This window comes from Dendropsophus ebraccatus, chromosome 3 (genome assembly GCF_027789765.1).
Source record: "Dendropsophus ebraccatus isolate aDenEbr1 chromosome 3, aDenEbr1.pat, whole genome shotgun sequence".
Lineage (NCBI taxonomy): Eukaryota > Metazoa > Chordata > Amphibia > Anura > Hylidae > Dendropsophus > Dendropsophus ebraccatus.
Genome location: NC_091456.1, coordinates 188,647,038 through 188,673,864, shown reverse-complemented (window position 1 = coordinate 188,673,864; position 26,827 = coordinate 188,647,038). Strand labels below are relative to the sequence as shown.

Genomic DNA, 26,827 nt, shown 5'->3' with positions numbered 1-26,827 from the left:
CGCTCAACAACCATCGGGACATGGAATAGGCCCAGTAAACGAGCAGCGATCTAGCAGATCGTCGCTCGTTTACATCGTTGATCGGTCCCTGCTCGGCCCGTGGAATAGTACACAAATTGTCACTCTGGTAAAATCAACCCAGCAAACATTATTAGATCCTAAATAAGTAATTTCACTTACATTGACAATTATGTTTGGTCCGCTAAGTTATAAAAAAAAATAAAAAACAATTACATAACTATACAAACATTCAACTATGCTATCTTAGCTGAAGTTTGACATTATGTAACATTTGCCGAAGATGGTGGTAATTGAATATGCATAACTTGACCCTCGGCAAATATAATATCTAAACACAAGTTTTTAGGTGTGGGACTTTTTAATCTTTTACTCAGATATGTTGCTATGGGCAACTGATCATGTACAACTTTATACCATGTTAAATCCATCTAGCCCCTATGACTAAGGATAAATGTACTTACAAAGCTGTGACATATGATCAGCAAAAAATTAACATAAAAAACAATGAATGTATTTGAGAAGGCTACAATTATCATCTTTGGATTTATAACCAGATGACAGTTTATATTTAATGTTATATATGTGAAAATATTTGTAGCATTATGTGTCATATAATCATTCGATGTAAACGAACACTAATGTTGTTGGTCAATAAAAAGTTATAAATGTTACTCAATTTAAAAGCAAGAACAACACTCCAAACAAGGACAAAGTGATAAGTTTACAAATTGGATGTCTTCTCTTTCTCAATCCATTCCAGCATTTATATTCAGGAAGCTGCAATATAATTTAGCATATGGAAACGTAGGATAATGATTCAGAGAAAGGTTTGTAATTGCCAGTATTTTAATGTTGTGAAACATCTCAGAGTCAATGCTGTGTCACATCCACCGCTATGTATCCTCGTGTGACAAGGCACAGAGGAACCTGCCCTGTGTGAGTGTAGGACCTTCCCTGGTTTTAACATTTGTAGAGATGAAACACCAACCAACCTACACATGTTGTGCAACAGGCTGTAGAGTATGAATGAAACATGATTGATCCAAAAATATAATCAATATTTATTATTCATGGCTAATCATCATTTAGTCACATAATTAACATAAATTAGAGAACAATCTAACAATAATCCAAATCATATGCTAGTATTCTTTGTAAAAGATATATATTTAGGTCAGGTAATCATATTTATAGTGGGTTCAGTAGTCAAAAATTATAATTAGTGACCCTTTTAGCCATTATTTATTATATTAACAAGTAACATTATTATGTTTGTAAGTATGACCTAGCTGTATTTTCAGTTATCAAAAACAAATTCGCCTTCCCGTTCGGTTTCTACACATACATTAGAAGGGCCATATACAAAACCGAAACAGATACAAATTTTAATCATGTGTTTATTAACATATTTATTTAGTTGTTTTCCTTAATTTAGCTCCCTTCCGAATGTTGACTCTAAGGCTGGGTTTGGAGACTGTAACAGATGAGTCCTTGACTCGCATTTTTTTCTTTTGGACCGAGGAGGAAGGCTCTTCCATTTCCTTTTTGACCTTTAACAAGTATTTTGCTTGTTCATTTTTTGACTGAATTACCTTCTCTAAGCTATTTGTGCTTGGAGAAAGGACAGCAGAAACCTCGACGCCCTGAATAACTTTCTCTTTTGGAGGACATGGTTCCTCAAGAGATAATGTCGACGGCGTGACAATGGTGGATTTTTGGCCGAACAAAGTGAGGTCTATGGGAGGCGAATTGGTAATAGGTGATACATCTATGTCATCTGTAAAAATGTTTTGGTCTATGGAAATATCCTGAGCTAATTTTTTTGGACTTTGACATACAATTTCTGGCTCAGTCTCAACATTGTTATTGTTTACATTTCCCGAAATAGCTTTAGAAGATATTAACTTACTAAAAGTATGATTAATATTTTCTAAGTTTTGCGACACGAGTAGGAAACCATGCTGAACCACCGAAGTTAAATCGGAAATTGATTGCTGAATTTTTTCATTACATTCCAAGAAGGATTGACCAAGGTTTTTTATCAAATCAATATAGGTCTGAAGAACTGTTTGGGCTGACAAACCCAACACTGGCTGTTGTTCCAAGTCATCATCATTTGGTGTCTCAACATTTTCATCCATGTTAACACCAACGTTAGCATTGATGATATCTTGTAACTCCTTAGTCACGATGTTGTTGGTGGTGGACTGGCTTCCAGATTCTACATATAAAAAATATACAAATTATGGTGTGTTCACATGCCTTAAACTTGTTTGTTAGTCGAAATATATCTTGGTCTTAACATAATCGAAACAAATAATTAAAATATCGACATAAATACCATTTGAACCGAATGTTACAATTCACATTTTATGTGTATTTACACACACCCAACCTATTTTGGGGTTATTATTATTATATATCATACTAAATCCCGTCAGAAGATACCTTGTTTTTCGTGCAACTCCATAGTGTCCAAATCTCCTATGCCGGTTATTTGTTCTATGTTAAAGGTTCTACAGACCAATTCATCCAACGGATCAAGATCCAAGGTATTGGCTTCACCTCCTCCAGTTTTTTTGCTTGCTTTATAGTATTTAGACATTTTTTTTTTACAATGCCTTCGACAATCATTCCATTTTTTTTTTAGCTCACTTTCTGATCTTTTATCTATCCCCTGGGCGTTAATTGTCTGAGTAATGTTCCTCCAAATCGAATTCTTAAGATTCTGCGGGATACGGTCAGCTTTTTTCCCAAATAAACTATCATAATTTTGATAAACCTACAAGATAATCAACATAAAATTATCAAAATAATCGCAAAATTGTTGGTAACGACGATTTCGAAAGCATTTTTAGCATAAAAATTTACACTTTTGATAGGTTTGTTCGATCGTTCCATGCTTTTACATGTACGATTATCGTAACAATACAATCGTTAGCGTGCTAATTAGCACCATAATCGCTCCGTGTAAACCCAGTATAAAGGCCCTATTCCACCAACATATCTGACGACAGATTATCTGCAAAACATTTGAAGGCAAACCCAGAAGTGGATTATAAAAGAGGAGAAATCCAGTCTTTCCTTTATGACCTGTTCTCTGTCGATAGTCTGTTCCTGGGTTTGGCTTAAAATCTTTGGCAGATAATCTGTGGTCAGATCTGTTGGTGAAATAGGGCCTTTATGGTCCTTTTGACAAAAACTATAGATTGTTTAAATTTTCAACATAACGCTTTAATTATAACGATAATCCGACGTGTAAGCACAGCGATCGATCAAACGATGTAAAAAAATGTATACATTTGGATCTTTATACATGTTGCCAAATACTCGTAGATGTTTTTTAAAACATTGTAAAATCATTCACTGTAAACAGTGTTTCTACGAATCGCCCTGTGTCAGATAGGCGAAATGTGCGCTATGCGATCGTAAACAGATCGCAATACCAACTTTCTGGAGCAACTATAATTCCGTCGAAACGATTATCGTTTAAAAATTAGTTATAGTTAAATTCCTTAATGGCGCAATACGCCGATTTTTATATGGAAAATAACCTAACATAAGGGCATGTTCACACTACGTAGATGTAACCATCTAGATACGTCCGTTTGGAGGGTGATCACTATATATACGGCCATAGGTTCGCGGTTTCGGCGTACAGTCGAAAATATACGATATACGCCTGCACACTACGTATAAGCCCACGTCACTATCGTAAACGGACACGTGACAAAATCGAGCATTTTAACACTCCGGAAGTGTGGCAATTCTCATGGTTTCTAACGATTACATCTTTGGACAATTAAATATACATTTAAAAAAAAAATAATATATATATATATATAGATATATTTGTTTACAAATATTTATGTAAATTACTTGATATTTAACAGCACACTGATTACTTATTTTTATTGTAAAGATTTAACTCAACTGATTTTATCATCAAATTATTTTGTTTCATCATTAAAGATTATTCAGTAATGTTAACTCATATTATGGCGTTAAGGCTAAAATAGCTTTATGTAATCAATACTTTACTATAATAAAAAATAAGTTTCTTGGCATAATGGTATTGTGATAACATAATTACAATAAACCTTTGCTGTTTTAAGTTGAGTAAAGTATTGATTATTAGTTCATACATTTTTAAAGGGAATATCACAACACCTTAATAGGAGCTTACAGCACTAAATAAGATACAATTGATATAACACATTTTAGTAGTAAGAAAATAATTCAGGTACAATAATTTAAGTTAAACAAATCCATACTTGGCCCAGGAAATATAGTGTTAGGGTATATTCACACGGGAGGGCTCGCAGCGAGATTCTCGCTGCGAGGCCGGCCGATCCTGTCAGTTCCCATAAACTACATAGTTGCTGCGGTGTAAACGACCGCAGCGAGTATGTAATTATACCGCGCTTAACCCCTTCTACTCCCGCCGGCTCCCCCGCTGTAAGCAGCATACATTACCTGTCCTCGCTGCATGGGTCCGGCGTCCTGCTCTCCTGCCCAGCCAATCAGTGGCTGCGGCTGGGAAACACACTAATTGGCCGGACGGGAGAGCAGGACGCCAGACCCGTGCAGCGAGGAGAGGTAATGTATGCTGCTTACAGCGGGGGAGACGGCGGGGGCAGAAGGGGTTAAGCGCGGTATAATTACATACTCGCTGCGGTCCGCAGCAAGTATGTAGTGTATGGGAACTGACAGGACCTGCCGGGCTCGCAGCGAGAATCTCGCTGCGAGCCCGTCCGTGTGAATATACCCTTAGGCCAAACCTTGAGATATTTTTTTTTACACACAGAGACAGAGAGATATATAGATATAGAGAGGAAACAATAATTTACTATTATTATTTTGTTATAAATTTGGCAACGATATTTTTTATTCCACAATTATTTATTATTTTTAACATAAATCGTTAAATACGAAAGGGACTTGAATAACAATAAAATTATTTATATTCTTTAAATATATTTAATATTCGAGCCATTGTGATTATTGTAGAGGATCGCTAACCCGGTAACAGGGATTCCTGTCATACTATTTAGCTTATTTACAATATGCATTACAGAGCTATTTGCATAACTTTGTAAAGATGGCTTAAACTTTATTTTATATTGATCTTTTCTAAACATTTACTAGTTAATTAAATACTTACTATGGGCGTATGTTCGCGGTCGCATGTCGATTTTTAACACTGCCATACATATACGTAGTTTGAACATAGTCGAATGGTGCGTTTAAAATGAAGTATTTACTAATAATATCTTTGAAGCAAAAGGCAGGAACATATTACAAACAGGGATCAAATCATACAATAAACACTGCCATATATCCTATTTTAACAAACATTTATGACTTTGCCTTTAAAGCATTTAAAAATAAAACATATGTGTAAACGCAACATTACTTTTTGGGGGTGCATTGCGCATCAGATGTTATGGTGCCGACACGGAGGAGCCATGTAGGTCTGTAGAAAGGGTATGGTTATGTTTTAGAAACGCATGATCAGAACTTAGCGATGTGAAAAACGTTGTATAATTCACACTGAGACATTACAGGAATAGAGACACACAGGAGGTCGTATTTAGTACCATTTTTACACTGTGGTGTGTAGTTTCACTATATAATTCTGAGGCGATACGTCAGATTTTAAAATAACACATCACAATTTTTACATTATTATGTCATTATTCCAGCCTTTCACATAAAATTATAATAATAATTATAACATTTAGGGGACAAAATTTATTATTTACATATAATAACATTATCCAGATTAGCACAAAAGGTGATTTTAACATACTATCTACTAGAACTGGAAGCGCTGCAGATTACACACTAAACACTAGAGTAAATATAACAAATACATATGCTAATCAGGGAGTGGATCTATGAACCAAATATGTGGAGGAGCTGAAGAAACAAGGATTGACAACGTCTGTCTGTAGAAGTGCAACAAAATTACAAACACGTGACATCAGAATTAGTCTAAACGTCCAATACTATCATTTAATGTATGAGTCCTTGTGCAGGAAAAAAATATTTATGTTTTTTTTGGTATAATCATGTTCACGTTCAGACAATCACAATAATGATTACTAGGTATATTAGTTATTTTTAGAAAAATTTAGGAAAAGTACCTGTTCCACAAGCAGCTTTTTTTCTAAGGAAGTGAAGTTTTTTTTCTTGCGAGCCCTCCACTTACGACCGGGTGCTGCCGGGGAAGGTAAGGAATCCTCATCACTGCTAAACACTGCAGTGGAAACATTCGGTGGGGTAGTGTTCGGATTGTTTGGGAATGAGGTTCCAGACACAAACCCATGAGATACTTGTAGCGAGGATGATGCACATTCATCATTAGGGAGATTCGGAACAGTTTGATTTGGAAATTTCTCACGAATGAATTCATTAAACAACGCGCTCAGTTGCTGTTGCTCGTTACCTGTGCCAGCAGACATTTTAGGGAGCGTTCGCTGCGGACACACAAGGCGGCTGATGCGTAAGTCAGGCGAACAGGAAACCAAGGAAGTCACATCCGCTGATTTATAGAAAAGCGTACGAATATTCATACATACGCAAGCATTGTTTGCTTGGATTCCAATCATTATACAACATGAATGTTCGCACATTTTTTGCGCAGATGATACATGTGGCCCAAAGTGTAAAGCCGGTGCACGGAAAGCCTCCAAAGGGAAGGAGCCCATTTGGATTTTGGAAGCTGGATTTTGCCAGAATGGAGGATGAAGGCCAAGTCGGGTTCACAGTGCCCCCGTGCTGCCAAAACATTGGAAACCTCCCACAAGTGACCCCAACGAACTCAGGAATCTATGGCTTGTATGTGTCAGGGACTGGAGTCCAGGTGGGGTTACTTGAGGGGGCATCCAGGGGCGGCGCTTTGGGGGCTTATCATCACTAAATGATAATGACGATGAGGAAGGAAGAAGGAACGAGGGGTCTTCCTCTTTTCCCTCACTGGTTGTCTCAGTATTGGAGGCAATCCAGGCGTATGCCTCCTCAGCCGAGAACAACCTGTGGGCCATTTTTTTGTTTTTCTCTCTAGGGTGCCTTCACACACACCGGATCTGCAGCGGATTTCACACTGTGGATTTGCAGATCCCTATGAAAATACATACACGCATCGGGATTAACATTCCGCTGCGTGTAAGTCAATTAACCCCGGTTTCAGGCCTACTTCCCCCCTGAGACCGGGCTCTCAATTACAGCAGCGGACCCGCCCGGAACCCCTGTCGCCGATGCCGCCCCCTGCTGGTCCGCTGCTGTAATTGAGGCCCTGGTCTCAGGGGGGAGGAAGTAGGCCTGAGACCGGGGCCTACTTTCTCCCTGAGACCAGGGCCTCAATTACAGCAGCGGACCCACCCAGAACCCCTGTCGCCGCCGCCAATGCCGCCCCTGCTGATCCGCTGCTGTAATTGAGGCTTGGTCTCAGGGGGGAAGTAGGCCTGAGACCGGGGGCCTCAATTACAGCAGCGGACCCGCCGGATGAGCAGGAGCAGCGGTGGCGGTGATAGCGCTGGTACTACTTCCCCATCATCTGCTCATACTATGAGCAGATGATGGGGAAGTAGTACAATGTGCAGATTCACCTGTTCCATAGACGAATCAGGGTGTTATTCCAATGGAGTGTCCATCAGGGGCGCACTGACTTCTATATATAGTGCGCCCACTGCTGGACACTCCGTTGGAATTACACCCTGATTCGTGACGTCACCGAATCTTTGAGAATTTGAAGTCTCCATGATCTACTAAATTAGGGGAAATAGCAGTAAATGGGCATTTCCCATAATAAATGTACATTTCCCATAATAAATGTACATTAAGAATTTGTCTAACTTTCTCTAACCAATAACATTAAAAAATGCTTTTGGCCGAACTTCTCCTTTAAAGATGGCTGCATATCACTCAACGCATTGGACTGCACAGCCATAGTAAAATGCAATTGGGTAACATAAGAGCGAGTGGCGTCATGATCCTCCTCCAGACCTTCAACCTGGTCAGTGATACATTGGATATCCTTGTGGACCTCTGTGATCTCCGCTCTACAGACATCTTTGACTTATGCGAGCCTGGAAGTCACTTATTGTAGGCTGCTATGAAAGGATCTTACGCATGCCACGTTGTGACTAGAGTCCAAAGAGAGAAGAGTCAGAGTCTCCCGCAGGTTGCCACACATCAGAATGAGAATTCACTGTATCAGAATGAAATCCCTAAATCCTTGGCCTTAGGACGGGGTTGCTAGTTGATAGTTTAGAGCAAGACTTATCTCCCCTAGGTGGTTTAGGAACCGTAGCCATAGTAAGAGTGGAAAGCAGAGGAGGTAGAGATATAGACGAGAGGTCAGGCAAGGATAGCGGTAGCAGTATTCCCTGCAGTGACACCAGGGGTCAGAAATATAGATAAAGGGGAACTTTATCAAACTGGTGTAAAGTGAAACTGGTTCAGTTGCCCCTAGCAACCAATCAGATTCTATATTTTATTTTCCAAAGAGTCTGTGAAGAATGAAAGGCGGAATCTGATTGGTTGCTAGGGGCAACTGGGCCAGTTTCACTTTACACCATGTTTGATAAATCTCCCCCAAAGTGTCTCCTGAAGCAGATGAGACTGACCAGGGCTGGTTCTGTATAGTTAGGAAGCAGGGAGAAGTGTCAGGTGCCCTGTGTAATACTGTATAAGGCTGCAGCTGTTCTGTGTCTTCCCCCTGATATTGCAGATCAGAGCCTGCCTGGAAGCAAGATGGCGTCTCCCCTTTATCCTGTTACAGTGTCTCACAGTCACTGGCAGTGTGGTTTTCTGAAACCCAGGAGTAACACTTACAGCGGCTGGGTTGTGTTCAGTAGGCTCAGCAGAGGCTCTTCCCTCTTCTGTATTGGGCCACCCACATGGGCAAGATGGCGCCCCGATGAGTAAACAGTATTTGCAGCCCTGCTCCCTCTGGTGTTGAGGAGGCTGATGGTGTTCCATGGCGGGTCACAACATCTAAGGGTGGCTAGCTGGATGCCCGTGCAGGGTCCAGGGTAAAAAAATAAAAAAAAGGCTGGATCCCCGTTCCTGTTCTGAGGATAACAGATGCTGAGGGCTCCCTGAGTGAAGAATTTCCAAGGTTTGAACCCAGCTCCGCCAGCGGGTGAGTGGCTTGGATGTCAGCGTGCGTCCCCCAATCTTCTCCCTAATGTGCTGGGTATCTATATAGGTGCCAAGATATGGCATTTTAAAGGGGAACTCCAGGTAGAGGTTAAAAAAAATGAAACTTCTGCAGAAGCAATTACGCATTACTGACCTGTGTATCCAAGTTTTGAAACTACCAAAAATCCATTTGTTTGGGGCGTTTTCGTTCCATTTTGTGATTCTGTCCTTCCTGGTTGATCAGTACCCAGAATGCAATGCTTTCCCTCAGCTGATCTTCACAGTCCCCCACCCATTACAATCAGTAAATTAGTGCTGAACCTGCTTCTGGCTAGTCAGAGATGGTGAATCAGTCAGAGGATTGGGGGATCAAGCCGCTCCTCCTTTGACATCACGCCCTGCCCCCTGTCTGCATCATCAGCCTGTCCTCAGCAAACACACACAATGTGAGACAGAGGCATGGAATATTTGTCTCCTAAGGGGGGATAGCAGAAGGAGCAGGAGACAATGTGAATTAGCACAGAGGCCATTTTTTTGTTCAATTTTCAGGATTTTTATCAGCTACCAGTGTGGCAGAACCGTACAGATACAATAATACATTGTATAGACACATCTATATAACTTTTAATGTACTTTTAATAGAAAACAAGACTTGATTAGCGAACAAAACCCTTCCCACATTGCAAACTTAAAAACGGCTTCTCCCCTGTGTGAGTTCTCTGATGCATAACAAGATCTGATTTCTCAGTAAAACATTTCCCACATTCCGAACATGAAAATGGCTTCTCCCCTATGTGAGTTCTATAATGCATAACAAGGTTTGTTTTTCGATTAAAACATTTCCCACATTCTGCACATGAAAATGGCTTCTCCCCTGTGTGAGTTCTCTGATGCGTAAAAAGGTCTGATTTCCGAGTAAAACAGTTTCCACATTCCAAACATGAAAACGGCTTCTCCCCTGTGTGAGTTCTCCTATGCTTACAAAAGTCTGATTTATTAGTAAAACATTTCCCACATTCCGAACATGAAAATGGCTTTTCCCCTGTGTGAGTTCTCTCATGAATAACAATGTCTGATTTTCGATTAAAACATTTCCCACATTCAGAACATGAAAATGGCTTCTCCCCTGTGTGATTTCTCTGATGGTAAACAAGAGATGATTTTCGACTAAAACTTCTTCCACATTCTGTACATGAAAATGGCTTCTCCTTTGTGTGAATTCTCTGATGCCTAACAAGAGAAGACTGATGATTAAAACATTTCCCACATTCTGAACATGAAAATGCCTTCTCCCCTGTAAGATATTTTTTAACAGTAAAACGTTTTCTACATTGTGAATATGAAAACTGCGGCTTTCCTGTATTTTCTATTTGATGTCCATCGTCTTCTCTGTAAATGTCAGCTTGCTGTGATGGAGCAGAAGATGGGACTTGTATAACAGGATGAGATGAGAGATCTTTGCTGTGAGGGGCTGAGGGTGTATCTGGGATAGTGGACGGCTCCTCATATGTATCTTGTGTGATATGATCCTCTGAGGAGATCTGATGTCCCCCTGAGCTCCTGGTAGAATCATCTGCAAAGGAGAAAACACCATTTCTCTTATTTCCCAGTAATAGAAGCTTAAACATATTGCAGACATGGAAAGTTACTTTTTTATGTAAAAATTATCAAATGCAGTGATGTCACCGACCCAGCCAACCTCTGGCTACATACGTCCTTGGTAAGTGTTCAGAACCTTCCAAACAGCTCTTTGGATGACCCTCCCCGAACAAGGAACGTCACAGCAAAGCCCTGGTCTAGGGTCTATACTTTCAGTGTGGAGCAGGTTTCTCCCCAATGCAGAACACACTAAACCCCCCCCCCCCACACTCGGCTACTTGGGATACTCTGTGTCTACTCCAGCAGCAGTGCTCTCAGCTGGCAGACGCTTTGGGTGTGAGGCAGGAGACAGCGCTGGAACGTGAGAGGTAAGTACATAACAGTTCTCAGAGGGGACAGTGTGTGTATGAGTGTATATATACACACAGGGGGACAAACAGAGGACATACCTGGCTACTTAGGGGACATATGGGGGTGGGGGTAGGTTTGGCGGATGGATATCTTCATCATGGTTTCTAAAATTTTAAATCCAGCTGTGACAAACTGATCCATCTTCCCTCTATGTCTGGTCACTGCAGATGGTATCAGGAAGCTGGACTGGAGGTTATTGCTATGTTATATGCCCGAACACCTGGAAAGTTCAGTTCAATTAGATTTGGGTTGTTATAGAAGATGGAAGAGGATTGTTGTTCTTCCAGACGAAGGAGCAATTCCCAGATATGTGATTGTGGAGGAACACCAGTGGAACGGATAGACATAGGTCCAGGGTGGAAATGGAGGACCTGGAAGCAATAGGGCATCTGACTTGCCTATGTATATGGTATAACCTGAAAGCTTATCTAAAGCCTGGAGGTCGCCCAACAAAGGGGAGAGAGTAGAGAGAAGGTTCCTGATGATAAGAAGTACATCCTCTGCTAATGCAGCCATGGTAATATCACAGAGTATGGTGGTGACTGTGCGGAGGGTGTTACAGGGGGTATGTGGTATAGTAAGAGACAGAGAGGGATTAGAGAGAAGGGGGAGAGGGGGCAACCTTGTGCTGTTCCTGTGAAGATGTCAAAGGGCAAAGTATTAAGTCTGTTAATCTGGAGTTGCGGTCAGTTTGTGTATAAGCTATAATATATTGGGAGAATATAGGGCCAAACCGTCTACGCTGAATAGTGGTGGGAATAAAGGGCCATGAGGTCTTGTCGGAGGCCTTTCCTGCATCTACACTAAGTGTAATGGTCAAAGGTCATGAGGGGTCATGAACTCAATCATTAAAAAATTCTCGACTCTAGTAACAAGCACTGGAGCATTTTCGTGCTCGCTGGACATTACTGTCAGTCATTACTGAGCCATGTCTGTGAGCGCTGGGACTTTCTGTGTTTGGTCTTATTTTGAAAAAGACCAAATATCGGCACAAAGGGAACATGGAGCTCGGTTGCATAATGTTGATTTAACCATATTAATTATTTCTTAAATTAAAGTGAGTATAATACATAACTGCTTGCGATCAGAACCCCTATTGATTTAAAAAAGAAATCCCAACAGGTACGCTGTAAGATGAGGACAGTCACTATAGATGCAGCAGCAGGAGACTGATAGTGATATATTGTCAGCTGGGACTGTGCTGTATATTAGAATTTAGGCTGAATGATTATATAGCTGGAAAACTGACAGAACACAGAGCTTATAATATTCCACACAGAATAGTTACAGCCGGTGACTGAGGAGAATGTGTGACTGTTCTCTGCATTTAGTGGTCACTACTCACCTGGGCGGTTACCTGTAGTGATGTCCTCCTTATACTGCTCATCACTGCTGTCATCTGTCGCCTCTTCTTTTAACATCATATCTGTAGCATTGATTAAGTTCAGATCCTTCCTTGTAGTGATGTTCTCCTTATACTGCTCATCACCGCTAACATTTATCTCTGGAGCATTAATATTGTTCCCATCTTCCCCCTGATTCATAAGATGTGAGAGAAATATTGTAAAAGTCATCAGACAGTAGGAGAAGTCAGGTGGGATGTACAGATCATAGGGAACATCTCCATCTACCTGATCCTGATCCTGTGGAAGAAGAGGACGGGGACATCTCTCTGGTGCTGTTCTCTTACTGGATCTGACTGGAGGGAACACATACAGAGACTGAATTCATTCTTTCCATCCAGATAATACAGAGAGGAGGTGTGTATATAGTCCTGTCTATTACCTGCTGATGGGAGGGGCTGCTGATCCTCCAGCATCACATCCTTGTACTGATCCTTGTGTCCTTCTACATACTCCCACTCCTCCATGGAGAAATAGACCGCCACGTCCTGACACCTTATAGGAACCTGACACACACAATGATCACACAGTCATCCCCCCCACCCCTCCAGTGGTGTTACTGTATAATGTCCCAGCATTCCCAGCAGCCACAGTCTCACCTCTCCACTCAGCAGCTCCACCATCTTGTTGGTGACTTCTAGGATCTTCTCTTCCTCCATTTCCTCATGTATCAGGGGCCCCGGGATTGGGCTCAGGGTTCTTCCCCATCCTTCACACCCAGGGGCCCCACAGCGCCCACTAGAGGACTTCTTCACTACTGTGTAATCCTGTGTATGGAGAGACACATTACTATCACTCCATCCATTCCCAGAATCCCTCACCTCTCCAGTCCTATCCATCTGTTATTCCATAGATAAGAATGATGTCATGATGACATCACTCCCAGAATCCCTCACCTCTCCAGTCCTATCCATCTGTTATTCCATAGATAAGAATGATGTCATGATGACATCACTCCCAGAATCCCTCACCTCCCCAGTCCTATCCATCTGGTATTCCATAGATAAGAATGATGTCATGATGACATCACTCCCAGAATCCCTCACCTCCCCAGTCCTATCCATCTGTTATTCCATAGATAAGAATGATGTCATAATGACATCACTCCCAGAATCCCTCACCTCCCCAGTAAGCAGGAAGAGTATGTGTAGGGTGAGGGTTATTATCCTCTCGGCCATCTTGTCTCTGTCTCTCTCCATGGTTGATGGGTCGGTCTCTTATATAGAAGATATCAGCAGAGGATCCTGGAGAGATGAATAGAAAGTAGAGGATACAATGTATAATAAAGAATGGGAATAAAAAGTACAAGAGGTGAGCAGTGACCCAGCATTAGTACATACTGTGGGCAGGGAGCAAACGGGACAGTCCAGCAGCAGCTGATAAGTCAGGAAGCCGCCTGCAGAGCTGTACAGGAGCCGTGTGCTTCCAGGACCTGCCATGATGTCACAGTCATGTGATCAGTCACATGGAGGAGGAGGAGTCACATGATCAGGGGCTGCTGCTCAGTGTATGCAGGACTCTGCTGTGCTGGATGAGCTGATGTGATGTGTGTGGAGCAGAGCTGTGTGTGTGTGATGTGTGTGGAGCAGAGCTGTGTATGTGTGATGTGTGTGGAGCAGAGCTGTGTATGTGTGATGTGTGTGGAGCAGAGCTGTCTGTGTGTGTGATGTGTGTGGAGCAGAGCTGTCTGTGTGATGTGTGTGGAGCAGAGCTGTCTGTGTGTGATGTGTGTGGAGCAGAGCTGTCTGTGTGTGATGTGTGTGGAGCAGAGCTGTCTGTGTGTGTGATGTGTGTGGAGCAGAGCTGTCTGTGTGTGATGTGTGTGGAGCAGAGCTGTCTGTGTGTGATGTGTGTGGAGCAGAGCTGTGTATGTGTGTGATGTGTGTGGAGCAGAGCTGTCTGTGTGTGTGATGTGTGTGGAGCAGAGCTTTCTATGTGTGATGTACATGTTTCTACTGTGTGGGTAAAAACCTGAATGCCTATGGTTAGCCCGGAGGCTTAAAACGTAAATCCCGGGGGCCGAGGAGAGCAGTTGCATCGGACCGGAGCTCCTGCTACAGCGGCATCTCACTAAGTTTTCCTGCACCAGAACTGTCTCCTCTCATCACCCGGCGAGTATTTCCCTACTCTCCCCTGCTCCTGACATGCGGACCACGTCTAAACCGGCGTCAGCGGCCACCCGGAGGAAGAAGCAGTCAGCTCAGCCTGCGCCACTACAACATGGCGCTTGCCCCTCTCTCTCCTCTCCATGGGACCGGTTTTCTCTTGATGCCGGGGCGGCGTGGCAGGCTGCCCCGATGTCAGAAGATGAGCAGCAACAGAGGAGGGGCTCCACTAAGAGCTCTGCTCCTGCCCGAGCCTGTCAGTTTGTTATTCAGAGCGGTCTCCCGCAGAGTCAGCCGGAGGAAGCTCAGACAATGAAACGGGACATCCCCCAGGCCAATCGGAGCGGCCATGGATATCCTCCACCGCTCTGGTCAATCAAACTCCTTCCTCCTCTCCCAGCGCAGACCAGGTGAGCCGCCCTCAGCAGCAGCGCTGTCACACTGGAACTCTCCCTGTCACGCCACCATCAGACAGCCTTTTCCTGAGTTCACTTAAAGCGACTGTACCACCAGGCCCAGGCTGAAGCACTGGAGGCGGGCCAACACACCCCCAGTGGGAAGAAACCACAGCCCCTCCATGACGTGACTCCATTAGAATCAATGGAACCCTATCATAGAGGGGCTAGGATTTCCTCCCACTAAGGGTGGGTCGGCCGCCTCCAGTGCTTCAGCCTGGGCCTGGTGGTACAGTCACTTTAAAGCAGATGCTCCGCTCACACTTTCCTCTTTAACAGATCTACATTCCTTACAAGCAACAATTCAAGCTGCATTTGAACATACTATATCTGCAATACAGGCGTCTATACGAGCTGTGGAGCAAAGACTGTCATTTGCGGAAGACAAAATCACTGCTGTCATTGCTGATAATAACACCTTACTAGAGTCTCAGCACTCTCTAGACACTGAACTGCAGCACTTGCATAACTCCATAGCAGCCCTGGACAATCACTCTAGAAGTTATAATATTAAAGAAGTCCGGCCAAAATTAATTTTTGATATGTTGTTACTTATGAAAAGTTATACAAATTTCTAATGTACATTAATTATGGGAAATGCACATATAGGGCTATTCCCCTTAATTTAGTAGATCAGGAAGTATTAGAATTCTCTCAGATCCAGTGACGTCACAACGAAAGGTGTAATTCCTATGGAGTGTCCAGCAGGAGGCGCTCTCTATATAGAAGTCTATGGGTCTTTATTGTTTCTATGGATTTTTATGTAATGTAATGTAGTGTAGTGTACAGTGCTTTATTGAATGAATACATCTATGGAATACTTTGGGGAGCAAGTGTCCTTGCTCCCCAAAGTATTGCATAAATGTATTCATTCAATACATTAGGATATCACAGTAAGCCCGCCGATCCGCCGCATATACACTGAACTACAGCTCCCATCATCTGCTTATAGTATGAACAGCTATATACCACCCAAGGGGGAGGGTAATGCACAGCTAAATCACTGGTGCTAACGGTGTGACATACTATACAAACCACAAATCCATATACAAGAGACAAAGGTATGTCATAACTCACCAAGCACACAAATATAAATTCAATAAGTAAACATAATCTTTATTCATATATCTGTACATACACAAAACAACCCTGCACAAACCCAAAATTTAAAAACACTTAAAACACCCAAGCATATCCAGGAGGGACTCTCAAGTAGGGCTGGGCGATAATGGCCTAAATTAATATCGCGGTTTATCGTACATATTGCCGCGGTAACGATAAATTGAGCGATAATTATGACACGCCCCCTTTTGAAAACCACACCCATTTGAAACACGACGTTTCGGCGTCTCCTGTGCCATTTTCAAGTGGCACATAGGAGACGCCAAAACCCTGTGGTTTACTTATGAAGTTTGCTGCACATCATTTTATGGAATAAATCCACATTTTCACATTTGTACTACAATCAGAGTGCTGCAGAGTTTTTTTTACTAGCTGATTTGAACCAAGGTCTAGGATTTGTCTGCTGGCACCCACAGTGCTGCCTATATTGTTTGCTATAGCTATCTATTGATCAACCTCTCTATCTAAGATAGATAGATAGATAGATAATATATAGATATTAGAGAGAGGAGATATATTATAGATAGATTATATATGGATAGGAGCCCTATCTATCTATCTTGTATCTATCTACGATCTGTATATCATCTATCTATAATATATCTCCTCTCTCATATCTATCTATATATCATCTATCTCCTATCTATATATAATCTATCGATCTAATATAGATAGATTTTATATAGATAGGAGATAGATGATATATAGATAGGAGATAGATTATATACAGATAGTAGATACTAGATAGATAGATAGATAGGAGATATATAGATAGATAGATAGATAGATAGATAGATAGGAGATAGATTATATACAGATAGTAGATACTAGATAGATAGATAGATAGGAGATAGATAGATAGATAGATAGGAGATATATAGATAGATAGATAGATAGGAGATAGATAGATAGGAGATAGATAGATAGGAGATAGATAGATAGATAGGAGATGGATAGATAGGAGATAGATAGATGGATAGATAGATAGGAGATAGATAGATAGATAGATAGATAGATAGATAGATAGGAGATAGATAGATATATGAGACATATCTATATCTATATATAATCTATCTAATTTCTCTCACATCAATCTATCTATTTTACCTGCTGTTCTGCCCTGACCCCTCCCCCCTCCCGCACATACAATTGGGGTCAGGTATGGGGTCGGCACCTCCTTGCTCCCCCGGGCACCGCTCTCTCCCGCACAGGAATCCTCCCTGTCACATATATCTGCTGTCAGTGTCCTGGGCAAAGCGTCACGCATGCCTGCATCTAACACTGACAAATGATAACAGGCCCCGAGGATTCCTGCGCGGGACAGAGTGCGGTGCCCGGTGGATGGAGGATGTGCTGACCTATACCTGACCCCCTGCAGCCACTGTATGTGAGGGAGAGGGGGGGCCACGGCTCGCTGTGAGTGCAGCTTCCAGAGCCGTCCGGCAGCAGCAGCGATGAACACACACTGGAGGGGGAGCTGCTACCTGGAAGCAGCCTGTCACATCTCCAGCCTTCTTCCTTACCCCCAGCAGCACTGTTAACAGTGTCCTGAGCCGAGCGTCACACATGGCGCACGCCCTCCCCCAGACAGCAGAATAGTTTTACCCAGGCCAGGCAGCGGAGGAAGAGGGACGCGAGGAAGCCTGAGGGGAGCAGAGCATGCGGCCGCTGGGTGAGGGGAGGAAAAATACCGCAGATACCGTCCTGGCAAAGTTGAGGTCGGTTAACCGACGCCAGTGACGGTATCGGTATTTTTGCGGTATACCGCCCAGCCCTACTCTCAAGCAATACATAGAATCCCTACCTCCCCTTATTCAGCTACTATATTAGAACCAACACTCTATACAATATATATATGCAATACACCCATCTAGAAATAAATAAATATACAAAAATATATGTATATGTACTGTATATATACAAAGTGCAAGTGCATAGACCTTCAAAGTGCAATATGCATAAATAAATAGATAAATAACCATATATCCAAGTGGTAACCCAAATCAACAGAATCAAAAAATAATCCCTGATAGAGTGTGGTCAGCTGAATGGGGTCAAAACACCCTACGCGTTACGTCCCGAACCCGGAACTTCGTCAGGGGTACAAACCGGTCATACAGAGTTGCTTATATATCCAGTAAAGTAATACATCATATTAAACACCCGGCATCAACAAGTCAAAATAACTTACAGGTGGAGGAGAGCTCTAATCCGCATGTCCCTAGGAATGTACATAATCAAAATGGCGCTCACGCCCGTTCTGCGCATGCTCCAAGGTTATGCCCAATTCTAAAGTGGCCACGTCAAGCTTCCTTGGTATTACGCATGCGTCTACGCCATCCAGTATATATCAAAAAATGGCGCCCGCAATACTTTAGGGCACTCCGCGCATGCGCCAATGCTGCTATCGGATTTAATAGCCCAAGATATACAGGCGTAAATATACTCTTATAAAAGCAATCATACTGTGGGCACATATTCCTATAGACTTAAGTAGCAAGACGAACAATCAGAAATTACTTTATAACTTTGGCGCATGCGCACATAGTACTCCGGGATACAAGTCCAACAATATGTTATTGCGCATGCGTCAATACGTATACCAAAATAATGTCCGCAATACTCAAATCAACACAGAACTATAGCCCATAACAATATCACCACAATATATATGATTTGCAATGCGCTTAGAAGTGCCCACGCATGCGCAGTAGATCGCAAACAACCAGGGAATAATAGATAGCATCCTCACATGGAGAGATCACACCTAGATGCCCAAATGTATATACACTATATGAACCATAAATCTCCTCCATGTGTGAATCAAGACGTATATATATTACCTTTAAATAATAAAGCATTTGAAAATATAGTACGCATGCGCTATTGTACAAACAGGTAGTAACATAACAAAAAGAGAGTAGGATGGATAAATGTAGCCAATGAATATATTGCCACAATATTGGCATGTGTAAATAGGGCTCCCACATACATAGGAGTACCAATTATTTACACTCACACAAAGGATAAATATAGGTAAAGCACCAACCCTCAAATTAGAAGAATATGTGCAACCACTCTAGTGACCAATAAGAGGAAGGGAATAAAAGATCCCTGCCATGAAAATGTGTCAGATATGACTAGTAAACCCCCCACATGTATAAAGGTATGTAGAAAAATATACAGACAAATATATATATATATATATATATATATATACACATGTGTACACATATATACACGTACATACATACACACATAAAGAGGGATTCTATGTATTGCTTGAGAGTCCCTCCTGAATATGCTTGGGTGTTTTAAGTGTTTTTAAATTTTGGGTTTGTGCAGGGTTGTTTTGTGTATGTACAGATATATGAATACAAATTATGTATACTTATTGAATTTGTATTTGTGTGCTTGGTGAGTTATGACATACCTTTGTCTCTTGTATATGGATTTATAGTATGAACAGGTGATGGGAGCTGTAGCTGGGTAATGGATATTACTTGCCTGCGATGCCACTGCTTATGCCGCCGGGCGCCGGGGGGAGCCGATCAGTACACAGGAGCGCTCCCCCCTCCTCCTTCCGGGAACCGTACCCCTATAGCACTGCTGACTCCCCGCCTGGCCGCCGCTCTCCGCTCTCATATAACGGCTCCCGATGCTTCCTGGTGTCCGCGCTGATGCATCGGGAGCCAGTATATGAGAGCGGAGAGCGGCGGCCAGGCGGGGAGTCAGCAGTGCTATAACGGTACGGTTCCCGGAAGGAGGAGGGGGGAGCGCTCCTGTGTACTGAGCGGCTCCCCCCTGCGCCCGGCGGCATAAGCAGTGGCATCGCAGGCAAGTGATATCCATTACCCAGCTACAGCTCCCATCACCTGTTCATACTATAAGCAGATGATGGGAGCTGTAGTTCAGTGTATATGCGGCGGATCGGCGGGCTTACTGTGATATCCTAATATATTGAATGAATACATTTATGCAATACTTTGGGGAGCAGGGACACTTGCTCCCCAAAGTATTCCATAGATGTATTCATTTAATAAAGCACAGTACACTACACTACATTACATTACATAGAAATCCATAGAAACAATAAAGTCCCATAGACTTCTATATAGAGAGCACCCCCTGCTGGACACTCCATAGGAATTACACCTTTTGTCGTGACGTCACTGGATCTGAGAGAATTCTAACACTCCCTGATCTACTAAATTAAGGGAAATAGCCCTATATGTGCATTTCGCATAATTAATGTACATTAGAAATTTGTATAACTTTTCATAAGTAACAACATATCAAAAATTAATTTTGGCCGGACTTCTCCTTTAAAATAAGGGGCATCCCTGAAAAAGTGTCAGCCACAGATCTGCATGGGTTTGCCACTGGCTTTCTTAGGGAAGTACTGCCTAACTGTAAAGCAGAGGATTTATCAGTGGAATCGGCCAGAAGGATTGTTAAGCCCGCAAGCTTACCGCCTGGTGTTCCAAGGGACACAATTCTCCGCTTACGACATCTTGGTACCAAGAAGGCTCTCTTTTCTGCTCTTCGATATCAACGCACGGCTCACTCTGGCTCCTACCAGAACATCTCGGTCTATCATGACCTCTCTCCATCAACGCTACAAATCCTTGGCATACGTTACATCTACACTTCGCTCTCATGGTATCACCTATAGATGGGGCTACCCAGCCCCGCTCATCGTATTTAAAGGTTTTGATTCATTCTTAATTCGAGACGCGACAATGGGACTCCATCTACTATATGAGTGGAACTTTCTCCCTGCCTCTCCGGTGACTCCTGCTCCGCATTCGCCACCACACAGTAAAGCAGACAGTTCTGATTACTGCTTGAACAGACTGTTCCAAATCCGCAAGTTCTATGGACATGTCAAGACTCCGTGGCTTGATAACAACGATGTTTTTAGTCTCTTGCCTCGGTTATTCCGAACTGTGTGCCCCCTCACAAGGCTGCAACCTACGTGTTAGTATCTATATCTGAGCTGACTGTGGTGCATATTGCAGCCGCTTGTCTCTTGTCTGTTCATTGTTTGTGCTTATGCACGACTCTATTGATGCTTGTCTGTGCGTTTGCGTTCCTACTCCCCTGTGCGTACTTATTTCAGCATGTTTCATTGACTGTGTCTTCAGTCTTTTGCGTGTCTTCTTATTGTCCTGTGTTCATGTGTCGGTTATTTCTGTTTGGATCCTATCCTCGGTAATGTCTAGGCAACCTTATATACTCATTTCCCAGACACCACCCCCTGCGTCTTTATGGCATAGTGTTTACTATATGTTTGGTGACTTCTGCATTTTTCTTGCTTACTTTAGCATGAATCATTAGCATTTATGTTTCCATTGTGCTCTGTGTATATATATATATATATATATATATATATCTCCCTGCATATTTTGTCGCACATAATTTTGTTGTCTGTCTGCTTGACATTACCTACTGCACACCAGCATAATTCTCCATCAAACACCTGTGAATTATTGCCTTGCACTTACTGAATAGTAATCCGTACATGTGTCCATGTGAACTTACCAGCTCTGTTATTCCTTCCTCTACCGACACAGGACACCACTCGTATACATATTGGCACTGTTAGTATGTTTGTTTATTGTGTTATGACTAGCATTATTATACTGTACCTTCCTTTATATACTACCTGCTTGTTATATTTCTGTTAAAAACCTGAAAATCTTAATAAAAAAACTTATTGAAACGTTAAAATGTAAATCCCAATTAACACCCCAATCTCCCCATCAGCCGCTCAGTTTCTTTCTCTAACCTCCTCCCTTGGCCTCTCTCAGCATTCTAACTCTACAACCCACATGGGTGGGAATACCCTGGACCTGGTCTTCTCCAGATTTTGCCCAGTTTCCCACTTTACTAACTTTACCACTGACCTCTCAGACCACAACTTCCTCTCCTTTATCATAACAAATTCTTGTCCTCCTCTTAACACCCCGACCTCACTCACATATAGGAACTTACATGCTATAGACACCCAACAACTGCTAGATACTGTACAGTCATCATTGCCCCCCACCTCTTCCCTCTCCTGTCTTAATTTGGCTGCCAAAATATACAACAACACCCTCAAAACCACCCTGGACAAACTTGCACCCCCTATACCCCAAACAGCCCAGCACAGACGGCCACAACCCTGGCACACACCCAGAACTCGTTTTCTTAGACGGTGTTCTAGGTGTGCTGAACATCTGTGGAGGAAATCCAAGACAACAGCCAACCTCCTACATTATAAGTTCGTGCTTAGAAGCTACTACTCGGCTCTTCACTTTGCTAAGCGATCCTACTTCACCACTCTCATCTCTTCTCTATCCCATAACCCGAAACGCCTCTTTGATACCCTCAACTCTCTCCTTAAACCCAAACTTCAGACACCCATAACTAACCTCTGCGCTGAAGACCTAGCCAACTACTTCAAGGACAAAATAGACACAATCCACCAGTAGATCATCTCCCAGTCCCCAGGTAATATTAATCCTATTCCCTCTTACAGTTCCTCCTCATCCCTCTCAGCCTTTGAGCCAGTCACAGAGGAGGAAGTGTCCAGACTCCTCTCCCCCTCTTGTCCCACCACCTTCCCTAGTGACCCTATTCCCTCACACCTTGTCCAGTCTCTCTCTCCTGTTGTCACTACTTACCTTACTACCTAATCTTCAACCTCTCCCTCTCCTCTGGCATCTTCCCCTCGACTTTCAAACACTCCGTCATCACTCCATTACTGAAAAAACCCTCTCTAGACCCCTCCTGTGCAGCCAACTATCGACCTGTCTCTAATCTTCCTTTTATCTCCAAACTGTTGGAACGTCTGGTCTATTCCCACCTAACCCGCCACCTCTCTGACAACTCTCTACTTGACCCCCTTCAGTCTGGTTTCCGTCCTCACCACTCTACAGAAACTGCCCTTACTAAAGTCTCTAATGATCTCCTTATCACCAAATCTAAAGGTGACCATTCTCTGCTCATTCTTCTGGATCTATCTGCAGCTTTTGACACTGTAGACCACCAGCTCCTCCTCCCCACACTCCGCTCTATCCGCCTCAAGGACTCTGCTCTTTCCTGGTTTTCTTCCTATCTCTCCGACCGCTCCTTTAGCGTATCACTTTCTGGCTCCACCTCATCTATCCCCCTTACAGTTGGGGTTCCTCAGGGATCAGTCCTGGGCCCTCTCCTTTTTTCACTTTACCCATCGGACAAATCATCAGCAAGTTTGGTTTTCAGTACCATCTCTATGCCGATGACACCCAGCTCTATACCTCCTCCCGTGATATCACCCCCGATCTTCTACAGAACACCGGTAACTGTCTGTCTGCCGTCTCTAACGCTATGTCCTCCCTATTCCTAAGACTCAACCTTGCTAAGACTGAGCTGCTTGTCTTCCCTCCCTCTGCTAACCGCCCCCGACCTGATATCTCCATCTCTGTCTGTGGTGCGACCATAACCCCTACACAACAAGCCCGCTGCCTTGGGGTTATGTTTGACTCAGATCTCTCCTTCACTCCTTATATTAAATCTCTTTAACGTTCCTGTCATCTGCATCTAAAAAACATCTCTAAAATCCGTCCCTTCCTTACTGTTGAATCTGCTAAAACTCTCAATGTCGCTCTGATTCATTCCCGTCTTGACTACTGCAATTCCTTACTAATCGGCCTTCCTTCCTCTAAACTCCTCTCTCCAGTCCATTCTCAATACAGCGGCCAGGCTCATCTCCATGTCCAGCCGCTATACCGATGCCTCCCCCCTGTGCCAGTCACTATACAGATGCCTCCCCCCTTTGCCAGTCACTATACCGATGCCTCCCCCCTGTGCCAGTCACTATACAGATGCCTCCCCCCTTTGCCAGTCACTAGACAGATGCCTCACCCCTTTGCCAGTCACTATACCCCCCCCCCGCCCCCCGTGCCAGTCATTACATTGGCTCCCTATTAAACACAGGATACAATACAAAGTCCTCCTGCTCACCCACAAGGCTCTCCACAGTGCTACACCTCCCTATATCTCCTCCCTCATCTCTGTCTACCACCCTACCCGTGCCCTACGCTCCTCTAACGACTTAAAGGGGTATTCCCCCCAAAATTATTTTTGCATTAATACGCTGCCCATCTTTCCAATATACAGTTATTATGGATTCTGCACAGTTTTGCTGTTATCCAGCTGCATTCACCCCCACGGATTGCAGAGAATCATCAGACCTCAGTCCAACCCGACACGCTCCCTGCTCCTGGCCCCCACCCTCCGTGTCGGCATCACGTGTCACTGATGCGGTGGCTGCTGTTACAGAGGGAGACAGTGATCAGCGCAGCTGTGACAGCATCCCTCTCTAACAGCAGCCACCCGGTCCCCCCCAGCCCAGAGCTCACCCCCTGTGTCCAGAGCCTCCCCACCATCCAGCACTCACCCGCAGCACACAGCCCCCCGCCCCACAACCGACCGCCCCCTCATCACCCCTGGCATCCCTCACTCACCTGCAGCATAGCCTCCGTATCTCTGCTACGACGTCACCGCCAACTCAGCTCTGCTACGACGTCACCGCCAACTCAGCTCTGCTACACTGTCACTTCCAACTCAGCTTTGCTACACTGTCACTTCCAACTCAGCTTTGCTACACCGACACAGCCATCTCAGCTCTGCTACTCTGTCATCATCTCCTTCATTGTCTTAGCTCTGCTACTTCACCATCATCAGGCAGAAGCATTGCATGATGGGAAATGTAGTTATTTATCTTGGATATAGACCATGTTTTAGAAAAAGTTGTAACTCAGGAACGGCAGCAGCTAGAAAGATGGGGGATGGCTCAAAATACTCAGGGGGACTTGGTGAGTAAGACCAGCTAGGTTTGGGAGCATTACATTTTTTTAGCTCTTGTGGGGAGTACCCCTTTAAGACTAACATCCACCTTAATCCGCACCTCTCACTCCCATCTCCAGGACTTCACCGAGCTGCACCAGTCCTATGGAATCCATTACCCAAGACTGTCAGACTCACCTCCAATACACAAAGCTTCAAACGTGCCCTCAAAACACATCTGTTCAAACAGGCTTACCAGGTTCCCTAAATTGAACCCCCCCCCCCCCCCCCATACATACGCCAGGCATTCAAGCACTAAGACCTGTAGCAGGCAGGCATTGGTTGGTGACTGGTTATCCCACCATTACCTGCACTGTCTTATTTATAAAGATGGCCGGACCATGCTAAAAGGAAAGGACTTTGCCCCTCTGCCATTTAGTCTCGCATCCCCTCCTAGTCTGTAAGCTGATGCATGCGAGCAGGGACCTCACTCCTCATGTATGGATAATTATATGTAGATCTCTGTAATGTCTGATTTATGTCTATGTATGTACCCCCAGAATTGTAAAGTGCTGCAGAATCTGTTGGCGCTATATAAATAAAAATTATTATTGTTGTTATTATTATTATTCGGTATGGGTGGCCGACACGACAAGATCACAATGTATGCGGACGATCTCTTATTATTTGTTCGCAACCCTGAGAGGGTCTTGCCGCATGTGCTGAGTACTTGCCAGGAATTTGGCATTGTGTCAGGATTTGGGATTAATTGTTCCAAATCTCTGTTGATGCTTCTGCCAGGGACACCTCAAGAACCATTGAAGGGCTTTGGTGTGCAACTGGCAGACGGTTCAATAGACTATTTGGGGATAAAGGTAACTAACGACGTTCGTCTCTTGTCAGAATATATCTTGAAACCTCTCCTATACAAAATTAAAAAAAAAGCAAAAGTATGGAGTAGACTCCCGCTGTCCATGGCGGATTGTGATACTTTGATAAAAAATGATTATTCAGCCTCAAATCACCTATGTTTTAACAGCGGCTCCAAGATGGATAGCGGAGAGTCTATAGAAAGAACACTTAAAGGGGTAGTGCGGCGGTAAAGAATTATTGACAGAATAACACACATTACAAAGTTATACAACTTTGTAATGTATGTTATGTCTGTGAATGGCCCCCTTCCCCGTGTCCCACCACCCCCACCCGTGTACCCGGAAGTGTGGTGCGCTATACATACCTGTCACGTGCCGACTCGTCTCCGATCTTCAGTCTGCGATGTCGTCTTCGGACGGCCGGGCCGAATCCCTCCGAGCGTCCTGAGTGCCGGCCGCCCTCTTCAAACCTGCACATAACTGTGCTCAGCCAATCGTGGCTGAGCAGCCGATGACACGGCCGCGTCATCGGCTGCTCAGCCGCGATTGGCTGAGCCAAACTGTGCTCCACAATGGCAATTTTCCCGAATTTCTCACAATACCAAATATTCACATTTGGAAGAGTAGAGGGCTTAAAAATGTAGCGCAATTTTTTCACACGGCCAGCTGAGACCGTTTCACGAGCTTAAAGAAGAATATATGTAAGTAGATTCACATAAGTATTCCTATTAACAGATTTATTATGCAACACATAGCACAAAGGATAAGGACTAGAGATAAGCAAACCGGGTTCGGGTTTGAGTCCATCCGAACCCGAACGATCAGCATTTGATTAGGATAAATTTAAGTAGCAAATTCAGATTTTCGGAGAG

The 26,827-nt window shown here is 43.5% G+C and overlaps 2 protein-coding genes and 1 pseudogene across 2 annotated transcripts in view; 2 read left to right on the top strand and 1 right to left on the bottom strand.

Annotated features, from left to right (window-relative positions):
* The window catches only part of LOC138787588 (uncharacterized), a gene marked incomplete at its 5' end in the record, with an annotated part of 98,129 nt that extends 87,369 nt beyond the window's left edge, over nucleotides 1–10,760 (bottom strand). The window contains 5 exon segments of the mRNA XM_069964934.1: nucleotides 1,614–2,242; nucleotides 2,677–2,803; nucleotides 3,067–3,210; nucleotides 6,171–6,503; nucleotides 9,837–10,760. Of these exon segments, the coding sequence (XP_069821035.1) occupies nucleotides 1,614–2,242; nucleotides 2,677–2,803; nucleotides 3,067–3,210; nucleotides 6,171–6,503; nucleotides 9,837–10,760 (2,157 nt within the window).
* Nucleotides 1–26,827, top strand: part of LOC138786597 (zinc finger protein 208-like) — a 646,972-nt pseudogene that overhangs the window by 104,066 nt on the left and 516,079 nt on the right.
* The window catches only part of LOC138786727 (zinc finger protein 271-like), a 256,641-nt gene that overhangs the window by 114,463 nt on the left and 115,351 nt on the right, over nucleotides 1–26,827 (top strand). The window lies entirely within an intron of this gene.